At 43.3% G+C, this 13,819-nt stretch overlaps 1 protein-coding gene across 1 annotated transcript in view; it reads right to left on the bottom strand.

The window, feature by feature from the left end:
* LOC144699829 (E3 ubiquitin-protein ligase rnf213-alpha-like) overlaps positions 1-13,819 on the bottom strand; it is a 158,955-nt gene that overhangs the window by 10,051 nt on the left and 135,085 nt on the right. The window contains exons 58-67 of the mRNA XM_078571116.1: positions 9,770-9,867; positions 9,057-9,213; positions 8,099-8,270; positions 6,912-7,009; positions 3,981-4,226; positions 3,130-3,262; positions 2,757-2,846; positions 1,590-1,755; positions 1,124-1,325; positions 970-1,047 (exon numbers count right to left, since the gene is read on the bottom strand). Coding sequence (XP_078427242.1) covers positions 970-1,047; positions 1,124-1,325; positions 1,590-1,755; positions 2,757-2,846; positions 3,130-3,262; positions 3,981-4,226; positions 6,912-7,009; positions 8,099-8,270; positions 9,057-9,213; positions 9,770-9,867 — 1,440 coding nt within the window. The remainder of the gene's footprint in view (positions 1-969; positions 1,048-1,123; positions 1,326-1,589; positions 1,756-2,756; positions 2,847-3,129; positions 3,263-3,980; positions 4,227-6,911; positions 7,010-8,098; positions 8,271-9,056; positions 9,214-9,769; positions 9,868-13,819) is intronic.

The following is a 13,819-nucleotide window of genomic DNA, read 5'->3' as shown; positions in this document are numbered from 1 at the left end:
TTCATCATGGTAACCCCTCTACCAATCAGAGTCCATTTTCCAATCAGCACTTTCTTCTCACACAGTATAAAGTTGTTGCTCCCCCTGACATTGTTATTCTTGTGATTGTCCTGATGAGTGCAAGATGAAAAGCTTTGACAAAATGTCTTTTTTCAGCAATACATGGATTAGATTCCTGGGTTGATGTTTTATTAAATAAACATGTTAATTAATCCCACAGAGCATGTAAAACAGGGACTGCGAAGATGAAATGTCAGCACAGAAATGTGCCAATGTTTGTCCTTCTTGGGAGTCGGGTGAGCACAATACAGTCTCAGGCCTAAGTGAGTCAAAAATATAACACAAAGCCACTTGTTTGCCTTATAATCCACTCAGCTATCAATCTTTTCTACTAAAGTCTAATGGCCCTGATTCTGAGCTTTGCATCACTCTGATTCTCAGTAGGAATCAGGCAGCAGAAAGACTAAAATGAAACTTCCAACCAACTTTAGGTGGCCCTCAAATTAGGTGCCATCATTCCTGCCAGAAAAGGCCAGAGCTTTGTTATTCATTAGCACAATTTTGGTTCATTTAAGCGCACGCTTGTTGAATGCTGGAATTGTACAGCAGAATAAGCGTTCCTTAGAGGGACGAATGGAAGCAGCTCTGGGAACAATAAAAACTAATTTACTTGATACTTCGGCAGGACCAGAGGATCCTGGTGGTGGGCCCTTTGTCTTGTTCAGGAATGTGTTAAAACGCTGCCTTTTTGCCTGTCACCAGCTAAAACTTTCTCAGTCTGTTTGAGCTATTAAATGGGACACTATACCGTAGCAGGCAACTCCGCTTTGGATAAAACCTACTTGTCTAGATCTACAATAAAACTATTTTAAAACACTAACATTGAATAGAATGTATCTGGCTGTGAATTATATCTTGCAATTTTATGTCCAGAATGTAGAATTTGTTCTGCCTGAAGAAAACACTTACTTGAGTTATCTTTGCTTTCAGCTTCATGAAGATGCTTAAATAATCTCTTTCGTGCCTCCCTACAAATTTGGGAATTTTCTGTAAAAAAAAAATGCAAATGCTAATTGGTTCTGTTCACTATAAAGTTAAAAGAATCTTCAAAAAACATACTTACATAGTCAACTATGAGTGGTTTTTCTTTCAGGAACAGTCGTATTAGCTGCCGCTCAATATTTTTAATATCATATTCACGTATCGTCTCTTGCCCTTTTTCCAGGGAGTACTGGCAATTTGACAGAACGAGTGGAATGAAATCTTTATCAGGGTCGCAAATAATTACATGTACATCTGATATCTCTTCGGGGCTGATGGAAGATCTATTAGAAATAAAAGCATACATTCTATAATTCATACATCTCACTCTGAAATATTATATGAGGAAAGAGGAAATTATAATACTTATGGAAACACATTAACGACCGAACTTCACTGACTGAAGCATAATGTCTGGGAAATGTTGGACAAGCATTGCGACTAATCTTTGCATGTAGATTCACTGACTGGGTGTCAATCAGGAAAGATTTTTTTCCTTAGCATTACAGTTCCTCATCTTCAAGTATTCACTCAAGGAAAGTGCTTACTTTTTGTGATCGCTAATGGCTCCAATGAGATTATTTTGAATCTCAATGAGAAACTTGCTGAGTGCAGTCGCGCAAAGGCCTGGACCCTGTGGTTGAGGTAACAAAATTTCAATGGGACTTTCAAGCGTTAAGTCCTTCTGACACAGCTCTTTTGGAATTTTCAGATCTGGAAAACAAGAATTTGAAAATATAAGTGAAACAGAGACATACAACTCTGCTGAGTTTGTTAAACCCTCTTGTAGCTCTGAGGGGAACATGTTGGCCTTGATATTACTACAATAACTGAGTGCAAGCAGGAGCGAGCTCGCAGACATAGTTTTCCACTGAGCTAAACGCAACTGTGAGTAGCATCCTCAAACAGGTTGACCTATGAGACCTACCAACCCATTCAACCTATGAGACAAATTGTTATTTTGTGCAATGATTGGGGACCAGATTGAAGTAGTTTAAAAAATGGAATGGGCTGATTCCTAACTCAACAAGATGGGGATATGGACATGGTAGCAAGGCAGAAAGGTGGTAGTTTAATGCATAGCATTCAATATGGGCCTAAATGGCACTATTATTTGGCGTACTAAACGGTTTTTCATTTTCAACCATGCAGCATGTTTTAATGTCTATCTATTCTAACTTTCTCTGAATCAAAAAGCTTACTATAAATCTGATGAGCACAAAGGTTCTCCATTCTTCATTTAACTGCACTTCCATGGCCTACCACAGAATCCCAGTTAAGCTGAACCACTAGAGAACCAGCTCCACACTGAGATGGTTTTAACAGCGTGATTCTCATTAAACGCAGCAAATATTGCAGACAGCCCAGCTCTACAGAATGGACACATATCAGTTTGTCTTGTTCTGAGCCAAGCCATGTTCACTTCCTGTTCTCCTTCAGCCAAAAATATGTCTGAGAAGGAGTACGTAATGTCAGAAATTTCCAATATGATATATGCTGCGACATGGATATATGAGGCACTTCGGGATTTAAGCAAAAACCTCAGAGACTGAAGACATTGTGTAAAATTCTGCAGCCATCTGCTGCATTGGCAAGTAGAAGACTGGTGTGAAAAATGGTCAGATACCACAGCAGAATGGTGTTACTAAATAAGATGGATCCAACAGGAAAATGGATCCAATGAAAAGTGGATACAACAGCCGCAATACACCCACCGTTTTCTGCCAGGATCAAACGCAGCTGATTCCAGAGCTGTAAGAAAATCTTGATCCTTTTCTCAAAGCTATGCCTTTGGCCCTGTTGATCTAGAAACACAAAAATGAAACAAGAATAAATCAAGTGTCTGTAAATAGATTAATAAAACCACTTGTCATCTATGCTGAATTGCCCTACACCTACATTCTCTTTAATTTCCCTTCTTTTCATTATCTCAGAGACAGCCATTATATAGATTAGAAACAGCAGCAACTTATTTCGTCAAAGGATTTCAACTTTTGTATAGCTTTCTGTCATACACTCCCACTGCTTTCACAGTAAATGAGCTTCTCCACAGCTCAACACTGTTAGCAAAAAAAACTAACATTTTACCTGAAGCCATTTGCTGCAGGAACTGGGAAATGGTCTTTGATTTCACATCTGAGGCACTTTGGAATGTCCTGATTAATTTATATTGAAGTCCAAGAAGGTTGGGTAGATCCTTAAGCAGCGTTATATAACATGCCTACAAAAAAGGCAGGATGCATATCATTTTGTAAGGAAATCAAGTTAAGCCATAGGTCATAGGTCATCACTTTTCTAGTAGCTGAAAATCTTGCTTCTCTGTGCCAGTTAGCAAAATCATTATATAACACCAAATAAATGAGTTTGAGGGCAAGGTGTTAAATGCTACACTACCTATTGGAAATGTGTACCATTTTAAATGTGCTGACTATGTGACTTTTTAAGCAACCTCAATTTGACATTGGGGAGGCTTAATGGAAGTCACCAGGAAAAAAGCAAGGTGAAAGTTCCATACGGATAACAATTCAGGGAGAAATGAGGCTGAATAATGTTACATTTGGTAGGTGATGGTGGGGAGGTGGAATGTGATGTGGGTGGGGGGGTCAACACTGATGGGGAAAGGACAGGCAGGCCTGGTCTGGCCTACATGTGACTCCAGATCCATAGCATTGTGGTTGACTTTTAATGGCCCTCTGAACAAGGGCAATTAGGGATGTGCAATAAATGCTGGCCGAGCCAGCGACGTCCACATCCAATGAATAAAAAAAAAGTATGTTAATGAGGCTCAGCCATCAGTATTGGCCGAGTCTCTCTGGAACCACTCCCAGACGAACTGGCCGCTCACTGGGTTACGTCAACAGAGCCCTATTATAGAGGGCACATTATGTTAAGGTCCATTCTGCTGATAAAGGGTGACTCCTGAACAACACTGAAAATACCTTTTGAAGAAATTGCCACAGGATAGGTGTTAGCGTCTTTCCACCCTTTTGCTCTATAATGTGCGTGAAGTTCTCTACACATATTCGAGGTTGACATTTCCAGGCAGAGGAACAGTCCAAAACATCACGAGGAAAGCTCAGCAAATCTGATGGATCGCCATACAGCATCTTAACAACAGGACTCCCACCAATTCTGTCATCCGAACTCATCTGCTCACCTACCTCCGACAACCTCTCATCAAGAACCTGTGAATTACAAAAAGAGGGGAAAGCTTCATTGTTTACTGGCTCCATAACCTGAAAGTTCACCAGTAAGTCACAGTTTAGAAGCGTTAACAGTTTTGTCTGAGGAGACATTTTAATAACTACTTACTGTTTGGTGAGTAGGTTTCACTTAAACTCAAAATTCAATTTTTAACAACATGAGTATTGCTGAAAAAAGAGACATGTTGAAGTTTTTCATCTTGCTCTCATAAGGACACTTCACAAGAATACCAAATAGAAGAGGAAAACAAAAAATTATACTATATGAGAAGACCGTGCTGATTGGTTGGCAAGTGGACTCTGATTGGCAGAGGCATTGCCATGGAGAATCCATGAGTGATGGTGACTGACAGTTAACTGCCAAGCATTGTTTGAAATTTAAACCAGGCAACTTGACCCTGATTGGTCAAGGCATTGCCCTGAGGAATGAGTCAGCGAATGGCTGTCACTTATTTTGTTTTGCTGAAACAGGTGCAATGTGTGTGTGTACATCTTTGGTAGCACAGAACTTGAGTATTGCTGAGAAAAAGAGAAATGTCGATGAGTGCAAGACGAAAAGCCTTGACATGTCTCTTTTTTCAGCAATAACAACTATTTTAACAACATCTAAGATGGAATAAAATTTGCCAAACTCTTGGATCTAGGATTCACAGCAAAAGATGTTGTATCTGAAAGCAGACTAAATATCCTACAAACTGATGACCCCCCCCACCCCCCCGTAATACTTTGTGTCTGCAATATCATCTCCAAGACGAATAATTGCCCTTCGGTATGATATACAATGTAATGGAAATCACTTGGGTTGTCTTCCTTGTCTTCTCCACAAAGTGATAAATGTCACACTGTCAGACCAATGTGTACAGGCTAAAAATAACATTTGGATTTATTTACAAGTGAGATCATAAACAGAAGGAGTAAGACACAGCAACAAATTAAAAATATAATCAAAACAGAGTGAGTCAACAAGGTGCTAATGCTCTTCTCTAGAACTTGTACTTCCTACACAGTTCCTTGCATGACACCTTTGGGTAAAAGAGCTGTAGATGTCACAATGCAACTTTGAATGAGGGTGGCATAATTCTTGGGCAACCACATAGATCCCAACCATTAATTGAGAACTAAAGTTGAGCAGGTAGGGTTGTGATTTATGTCATAGACAAGGTAATCATGTCACAGATATTAATGTTGAGACAATTATTCTTTTAATTGTTCAAACATCAGAGTCAAAGTTGATAATATTTTTACTGCTTGAATGGTAAATAAATTAAATTGATGAAATTAAGGCCAGATAGGTTCTATAAAAGGCAGGCAATCCACTCACCCAGTTTACCGCCCAAGCTATGAAGATGAAAGCCACCTCCAATTAATTTGTAGTCTTGTTAATATTAATGTTTTGATGAGAGACTAGTTCAAGCAATCTTTGACCTAATTAACTTCAGCTGATTTCACTACCCAAAGTTGGTCAACACGTAAACAAATATCTGGATGCATCTGGCTAGTTTTGTGTCCTGGCCACTTCATCTCACACAAATAAAAAAAACCCACCATTTATATAGTGCCTTTCATGTCCTCAGGACATCACAAAGCATGTCATTGCTAATGAGGTAATTTTTGAAGTGTAGACATTGCTGTATGAAAGGGAAATGTGGCAACCAATTTGCCCACAGAAAGGTCCCACAGCCATCAATGAGATAAGTGGCCAGATAGTCCATTTTAGCGGTGTTGGTTGAGGAATAAATATTGACCAAGAATAATATTCTGATTTTCTTTTGTATGCAATCTTTCATGTCGATCTAAGGTGCAGGCAGAGCCTCAGTTTAACATATTATCACAAAGGAAATACCCCCACAATGCTTCAGTGAAGTAACAGCCGAGATTATGTTGTCATGACTCTAAGTGCGGCTTGAACCCATACCCCATTGGCTCACTGACCCAAGGCAGCCAAGTTACTGACAAAGTGATTCCTTTAAAGATGCAACGAGCTGAAGCTAATTTTGAAATAGTTTGTTCTATATCCTCATATAGTTCCCTTGCAATCATGCCTTCATCCTAACCTTGCCATGTCTTCTCCACTTTTCCCATGCTCCTCCCTGACCTATCCATCTTTGCTTTAAAGCTCTCTCTCCTGTCTCCCTGCATTGTGAGGAGCACTCTATTTTTTTTCTTTATTCTTTTATGGGATATGAGCATCACTGGCAAGGCCAGCATTTGTTGCCCATCCTTAATTGCTCTTGAACTGAGTGGCTTGCTAGGCCATTGCAGAGGACAGTTAAGAGTCAACCACATTAGGCCAGACCAGGTAAGGATGTCAGATTTCCTTCCCTAAAGGGCATTAGTGAACCAGTTGGGTTTCTATAACAATCAATGATATCTATGGTCACCATTACTGAGACTAGCTTTATATTCCAGTCTTATTAATTGAATTCAAATTCCACCAGCTACCATGGCGGGGTTTGAATCCATGTCCCAAGAGTGTTAGCTGGGTCTCTGGAATACTAGACCAGTGACATTCCCACTACACCACGTCTCCCCTGGTATTGCTGGCTACACTTTATATACTGAAAATAGTTCTGAAAGTTCAAATGATGAAAACAGAGTTGTAATGATTAGCACATTTACCACACCAAGACATCAGCAGGGAACATTTCATACAGTAATTCAACTAACCTTTAACAATGGAGAAATAAGAGCTTTGATGAAATGGCTCTCCCATGCATTTCTAGTTTTCTTTGACGACAGGCCCTCATCCCACACTTCTCGGTATTCTGGGCAAACAATGTCACAGAAAGAGCATAATTCAGTACAAGGTTCACTATGTATATGAATTTCCCATGAGCCAATAACTTGCCCTCTTTAGGTTTTTTTCTTGAAGACTTTTGGGGAACAATTGTCCTTTTACTTGAAAACAAAAGTTAGTTTCTAAGTTGTTAGCATAGAAACCATGCATATTATGCAGGTAGATAAATTAAACTGCAAACTTGCAAGATGCGCAATGTACAATCGAAAGGCTGAATTCTAATTGACATGAATATTCCTGAAAGTGCACTGTGTCAGCCTATGGAATTTTAAATCATTTTCTGAGTTGAATCCAAGCTGTGTAAAGTAATGTTTTGTCACATGCAACGTGTCCACATCAACTTGTTTCTGTAAGGTTAAGCCTTATAATGCGTGATAAATCTCCAGATATGAATATCTTGGGGCTGAAATTTCTCTGCGGTCACACTGGGTTCCTGGGAGCTCTAGCAGGGAGCAGAAACTCCGTCTGCCTTTTATCTGGGCACCTGTTGTCCGAAGGGACAAGGCTGACTGAAGGTGAGCCTCCCAGTGTTGGGCTGCACTATTGATGGCCTGTCCGAAAATTGGAGGCTGATATCTTGAAGGAGGTGAGGTATACAGGATTCCATTCTGAGTCCAAAGAATCCCATCAAGTTAGTTTCTTCTGCTTGCAGAACCCCAGGTGCAGGCCCCCACCAACCCTCAACACAAACTCCCCCCACCCCCCAACCCCCCTCCCCCCACCACCCCCACCGATCCCAGCACCAAAGGGCTGTATATCGGGAGCACACTCTGAGACTACACAAGTTTTGTTGGGATTGAATGTCACTGCATCTCAACCATTCCATCAGTTATGTTTTCATGCTATGTTTAAATAAACTGATTTAAACCTTTGATAATCACTCTTTTTAACAAAAGCAAGTAATTACACTTTGTTTATGGAGCAATTGAAAGTTTCAAATGAAAAGACTTTTTTAAAGAGACACAAGTCAATATAGTTTTGAGGGCTCTTCATGTGTTCCCAGCACCTGTTGATGATATGAGTAAACAGTTCAATGTACTGCACAAGACTACGCTACCATTACCCTGAGGCTTATTCAGAAGGCCATCAATAACCAAATGGATGCAGGTGGCTGTGTCGTCAATGTTCTTCCCCAGTGACTTTCCAAGCTGATTCAGATCTACTTCAAGATGCTGCCACAGGAACTCTGACACATTTGGTACCTGTGATTTAATCATTTCTCCAATGATCTGCATAAGAAATAAACAGACACAATTCTGGTAGTTACAACTTTACAGAAAATGTATTCATAAAGCAAGCATCTTGAATGTTCACCTTTTTTTAAATAAGGAGTCTTAATTATATCAGTCATATCTTTGAATAACAAGGGACTTAAAACCCTGACCACAATGGTACATTTTAAATGACAATTTATTGCCCTGCTGTGACCACTTTCTGTGGTTGCCACATAATTTAATTTATTGTTGATGATAAATTAAATATGATAGACTGGAACTTATACCATGTGATAAGAACACGACACATTCATGTGAAATTCTCTTGTTCGCTATTTTAGCGGAGGGATCTAGCATCTATTTTAAAAGAGCTAAAAAAAGCAAAGAACGATTACTGATGATACTTATACATTATAACACTAGCTGCTCCCACATGACATTGAACACAGAGGGTTAAGATCAGGAGCAGCTATTATTTGCAGCTGGGTTACAGCAGTGGGGCTAATGGGAACTGTTGCTGTAAATTAGTCAGACTGTAATTATACCCGCCTGTCAGTGATAGCACAACAGCGTCTCTATTGGGGGAAGTGTGTCATTACAGAGAGACAAATTTGATGCAGTTTCCATCATAAATGTGGATATAGAACTTTATAATGGAAAAAGTTGACAGCAAGTCCACAGATATGTGATTTTTAATGTTTTATCCATTATCGATGTAAGCTTTTCATTCTTTTAGATATTAAAATGCTACTATTGCACAGTAAAACATGCAAATAATTTCATAAAAAAAGAGCCAGTTACCTGATGATGATGAATTGCCCCGAGCATCATTGACACATGCGTCAGTGCTCGCAGTAACAAGAAAGCAACAGGAGTCATCTGTTGATCGGGGGCAACAACTTTATTTCTCTTTGAGGCAGGTCCCAAGATGTGACCACTCTGGGTTTGATCACCGTGACTAGAAAAGAACCATAGGCTGGTTGAGCACGAGATTCCTGGGGTTCTGCTCTACTGCAGGAGGTGGCCAAAAGTGAATTAAGCCGCTTCCAGCACTGGTCGAACTCTTATCTACCATTCAGGGCCAGTTCAGATTTCGCTCAAAACTAATTGTGTCTGCTGGCATTGCACTGCTGTCTTTAGCGGTCAGAAGTGCCTTCCAGCAGTGTCTTATTGTGCAGCAGAATTCACCCTATTTTTCTCTTCTCCAAAAGTATAACTGGAGAGGTCAGTGTCGGGCTACCTTTCCCCTATTCCCAGTATTTGCAATGTAAATTACAAAGCTGCTGGCTGATCATTAGTGAGATTGGACAGTGCCATTCCCTCAGCCTCGTCTGCTGTTTCCCACCACTGCCAGTGGGGCAGATTGGGGTGGGGATGGAGCTCAGTTGGCATTCACAACGTACTTTGGCATGGCTTTGCACAACCAGTTTTGCATCAGCACAACCACCATGTACAATGCAGGGTTACAGTTTATTAACAAAGCAGCTAGAATCGTGAAAGAGAAATACATATACCTTGCTGCAAGAGTAAATCCAGGAACAGCTCTGTGATTCTGTCCACCAATTTGCTCACGACAATTAGGGCAACGAGCAACTTGCACCGGTTTTCCACACTGTCAATAAAACAAATGCTTAGCTAGTTATCAACTTAACTTCTCTCACCACCAGGAATGGTGAAGCTGCACCACTGATCTGATCATAGACATCAAGCAGAAAACCTCAGCTTCTGGATGTCCGAAAGAGAAACAGAAAGTACAAGAAACATTTGGGAGGTCAGGCACCACCTGTGACAAGTGGATGTTTTTCTTTGCAGGTCCTTTTGCAACACTGGAAGAAATTGTCAGTGATCAGCATTTAACAAGGAATGGAAAAAGGCGTAAAACAGACACACGCAGGGAATGGAACAGGATGAGCCGTAAATGTTTCAATGGGCAAATGGCTTACGGATTCTAGCAATAGAATCATGAGGCCGAATTTTCTGTTTTTGAGACTAAGTACCACGGTGGGTGTGTTTGGCGATGCGTATTTCACTGCTCGTAATGGCAGGAAATTGCTTGAAGCCTCATTAGTAATGCACAGGCTAGAATCTCCTGAATCACCTGGTGGTTTAGAAGCTGATCCATCCGCCTGCCGTTACCTGGCGGGGTCAAGGCGCCTGAGCGCACACATTTCACTCTCTCCAGCCCACCCGTTTCCAGGAAAGCCACAGAGATGTCCGGCACCTAGAAGAAGCGCTTCAGCCACAACGCACTTCAGGCATTGATTAGAGGAGTGAGGCAGCATAGGAATGTGCTGTACAGGAAGCATACCAACCTCCCCCCTTTAGCCTGGGAGGCCACTGCAGAGGTCAGCAGGCTGCTCACCGCTGCCGCAACACCATCCAGTGCAGGAAGAGGATGAATGATCTCATCCGCTCCACCAGGGTAAGTCATCCTTCAACTCCTTCCAATATCCAACTCTCATCATTGCATCATCTACTCAAAGGGGTGCTCCCTTCAGGGATCTGACACAACCATTAGTGGGGGACACATATAACCACTGACTGTCTCTCACACACTTGCACCTCACCACCATCGCATCTAGCATGCTGCACGCTCTCCATCCTCAGACCCACTGGGGCGGGCTCACCAAACACAGGGGACATGCATCTTTCCCATCCTATGCTACATCCCTTCTCATCACATGCCTTTCTTATCTTGTCATCCAGGGCAGGCTTGCCCAAAGCTAGTGGGAAAATCCCAGACCTGGGGAGGCACGGCCAATATCATACCCGTCATGGAACTTGAGGAGACTGCAGCTGAGATTGCTGGGGAGGACAGGGATCGCTCCTGTGGGGAAGCGGAGATCAGATTGTCTCAGCAACTTAGAACAGATCTTATCTCCATCATTCATCACAGTGAGTTACTTGTTATCCTGTAATCTGCATGCTTATCAACCAAAACGAGGTCCACAAGGGTGCCCACCGTCAGTCCCAACCTCCCGGCCACGTCAGATGAAGAGACATGAAGAAACCACCGATGAATTACAGCGCTCGCCCGCACCCTCCACTTGCTTGGAGACACATGCCTAGGCGGGGCATAGCTCTAGGTTAGGCTCGTGGTCATCTACTAGAGAACACATCATTGACACAAAAACAGAATTACCTGGAAAAACTCAGCAGGTCTGGCAGCATCGGTGGAGAAGAAAAGAGTTGACGTTTCGAGTCCTCGAAACGTCAACTCTTTTCTTCTCCGCCGATGCTGCCAGACCTCCTGAGTTTTTCCAGGTAATTCTGTTTTTTGTTTTGGATTTCCAGCATCCGCAGTAGTTTTTTGTTTTTACATCATTGACACATCCTTGCAGCAATCAGAGGCAGGGACAGCCCAGGTCTCTCGCTTTCAGAGGGCTGCTGCAGACTAGCCGCGTGCTCACTCTGAGTCAGGAAGCTGCTGCCAACTCCATGCTAGAGATGCAATGACAGGCGGCAGAACAGCGGGCAGAGATGTGGTAGTCACTCAGCAGACCAGAGCGAAGGAGGGAGGAGTCTATCTGCTTTATGTCTGATGTTGTGGCCCCGACATGGCAGCGCCTCGAGGTCACCATGGGAAGGTTGACAACCGCCATGGAGACCTTGGTCCAGCAGATTCTGCCGGATTTGCGTGGAATCCATGGCCGCAAGCACGGGTAGGCACCATCAATGTCCAGGGGAGATGGGGAGAGGCACCTTGTCCTCCCACAGGGAGGATGAGCGTCAGCCGGACACCCCGGCGGCCTCCTCTCAGGGTGTTCCAAGGGTATCCAGCCACTCAGAGTCCCCTCTGCTTGTGACCCAATCCACTCCAACAGTTCAGGCTGAGGAGGGTGCAACTGCCCCCTAAGCAGGAGACCCTTGTCAGGCTGGGGCCCTCCAGGCCTTGGGCCACTAGAGGATGTCTGCCAAGGTCATCACAGACAGTCGGACGTAGCAGTCAGCAGGCTGCCTCCACCTTTGCTGCGGATGTCGGGGCTGCACCCAGGCATTGTGGTAGGGTTAGAAAAGTCAAGAAATATTGAAATCACTTTTGGGTCATGGGTGTGCTACAATTGTTGAAATATTGCGCTTTTGTAAATAAATTAAATGTTAATGTGAATGTCTTGGTCAACAGAAGGCACTGTGATTATGTAATATTGACTCCTCTTATCTCAAGGTTTACTCATCCTCCTAGTCAGTGACAATATCCCTTTGTGAGATTCACATTCCTGTGATGTGAACCTCAGTGAAGAAAGTTCCCGCATCCTTGTGTGATGTCACAGAGAAGTGTTCATATCTTTATTGGAAGTGAGTGATTTATTTGTTTGCAGCCCTCATTCCTCTGGAAGCCCCGCTGTGTGAGGGTGGCCTTGCGGGATTAGCGCAAGTTGTGCCTCCCCAGTGCTAGTGGCAATGCATAAAATGGCGGCAGGAGCAGATTCCCAACCATGTCTTCATCTCACTGCCCGCTGAAGTTTCTCATTCTTGTGGAGATGACTGCTTCAAGGAAGTTTCTGCATCATTCTCATTGAGTGCACTCTTACTTCCCAGAGCAAGCACATGCTGATGGCCTGGCTGACCTTCTTACAGATTATGGCCTGCTGAATGTTGGGGCTAGAAGGTGCAAGTGTGAATGCTAAGTGCAACTGGTTGGACATCTCTTGAGATAAAATGGAATGACTTTGAGGACCAGGTGAACTGTGGCCATTACCCACCTTGCCTTCACTTTACTGTTCCTGGAACCTGGCAGTGATTAAAGTGCCATGGGCACATCTCCCACGTCTTGCTTCCCCTACGGCATTGGCACCTTCAACCTGACCCTCAGCACCTTCTTGAGGCTCCTGGCCCTCTTGATCTTCATCCTCCGAAGAGCTCTCATCCTCCTTTGTGTATGCCTCTGGCAGGGGATCACCCCTTTGCTGTGCCAGGTTTTGAAGGGCACAACACACGATGATGCGGGGTACCCTATCAGGAGTAGATTGTAGAGTGCCACCTGAGTGGTCTAAACATCTGAAGCACACCTTCAGAATGCCAATGGTCTGCTCGATGAGGGAACGTGTGGGGCTGGGAGCTGTGTTGTGCTTCTCCTTGGAACAACCCTGAGGGTGACACACTGGTGTCATCGGCCAGCGTTTCAGTGGGTACCCCTCATCCCCAAGCAGCCATCCCTGCAGACGTTCAGGTCCTTCGAAAATCTGAGGCACCTGAGAGTGACTGAGGATGTATGAGTCATGGGCACTGCCAGAGTACCTGGCACAAACGTACATTATGTGCTCCTGATGATCACACACCAGTTAGCATTTCGGTTTATAAACGTTAGGGGCTACTGCCATGGAGCCCTCAATGCCCATGGGTGCAGTCGATTGCACCCTACACTCATGGGAAGCCTGCGATAGCAGTGAAGCCGGTGAATCTTGCAGCCTGGCTATCTTTGTCCAGAGCAAACCTGGCATACTGATGTGCCTTGTTGTAAAGGGCATCTGTGACCTCCTTGGTGCATCCGTGTGTTGTGGACTGTGAGATGCTGCACAGGTCCCCTGTTGATCCAAGGAAGGAGCCACAGGCAAGAAAGTTGA

Source organism: Cetorhinus maximus, chromosome 24 (assembly GCF_964194155.1).
Source record: "Cetorhinus maximus chromosome 24, sCetMax3.hap1.1, whole genome shotgun sequence".
Classification (NCBI taxonomy): Eukaryota; Metazoa; Chordata; class Chondrichthyes; order Lamniformes; family Cetorhinidae; genus Cetorhinus; species Cetorhinus maximus.
Note: the sequence above shows the minus strand (reverse complement) of the source record. Positions and strands in the feature narration are given on the sequence as shown.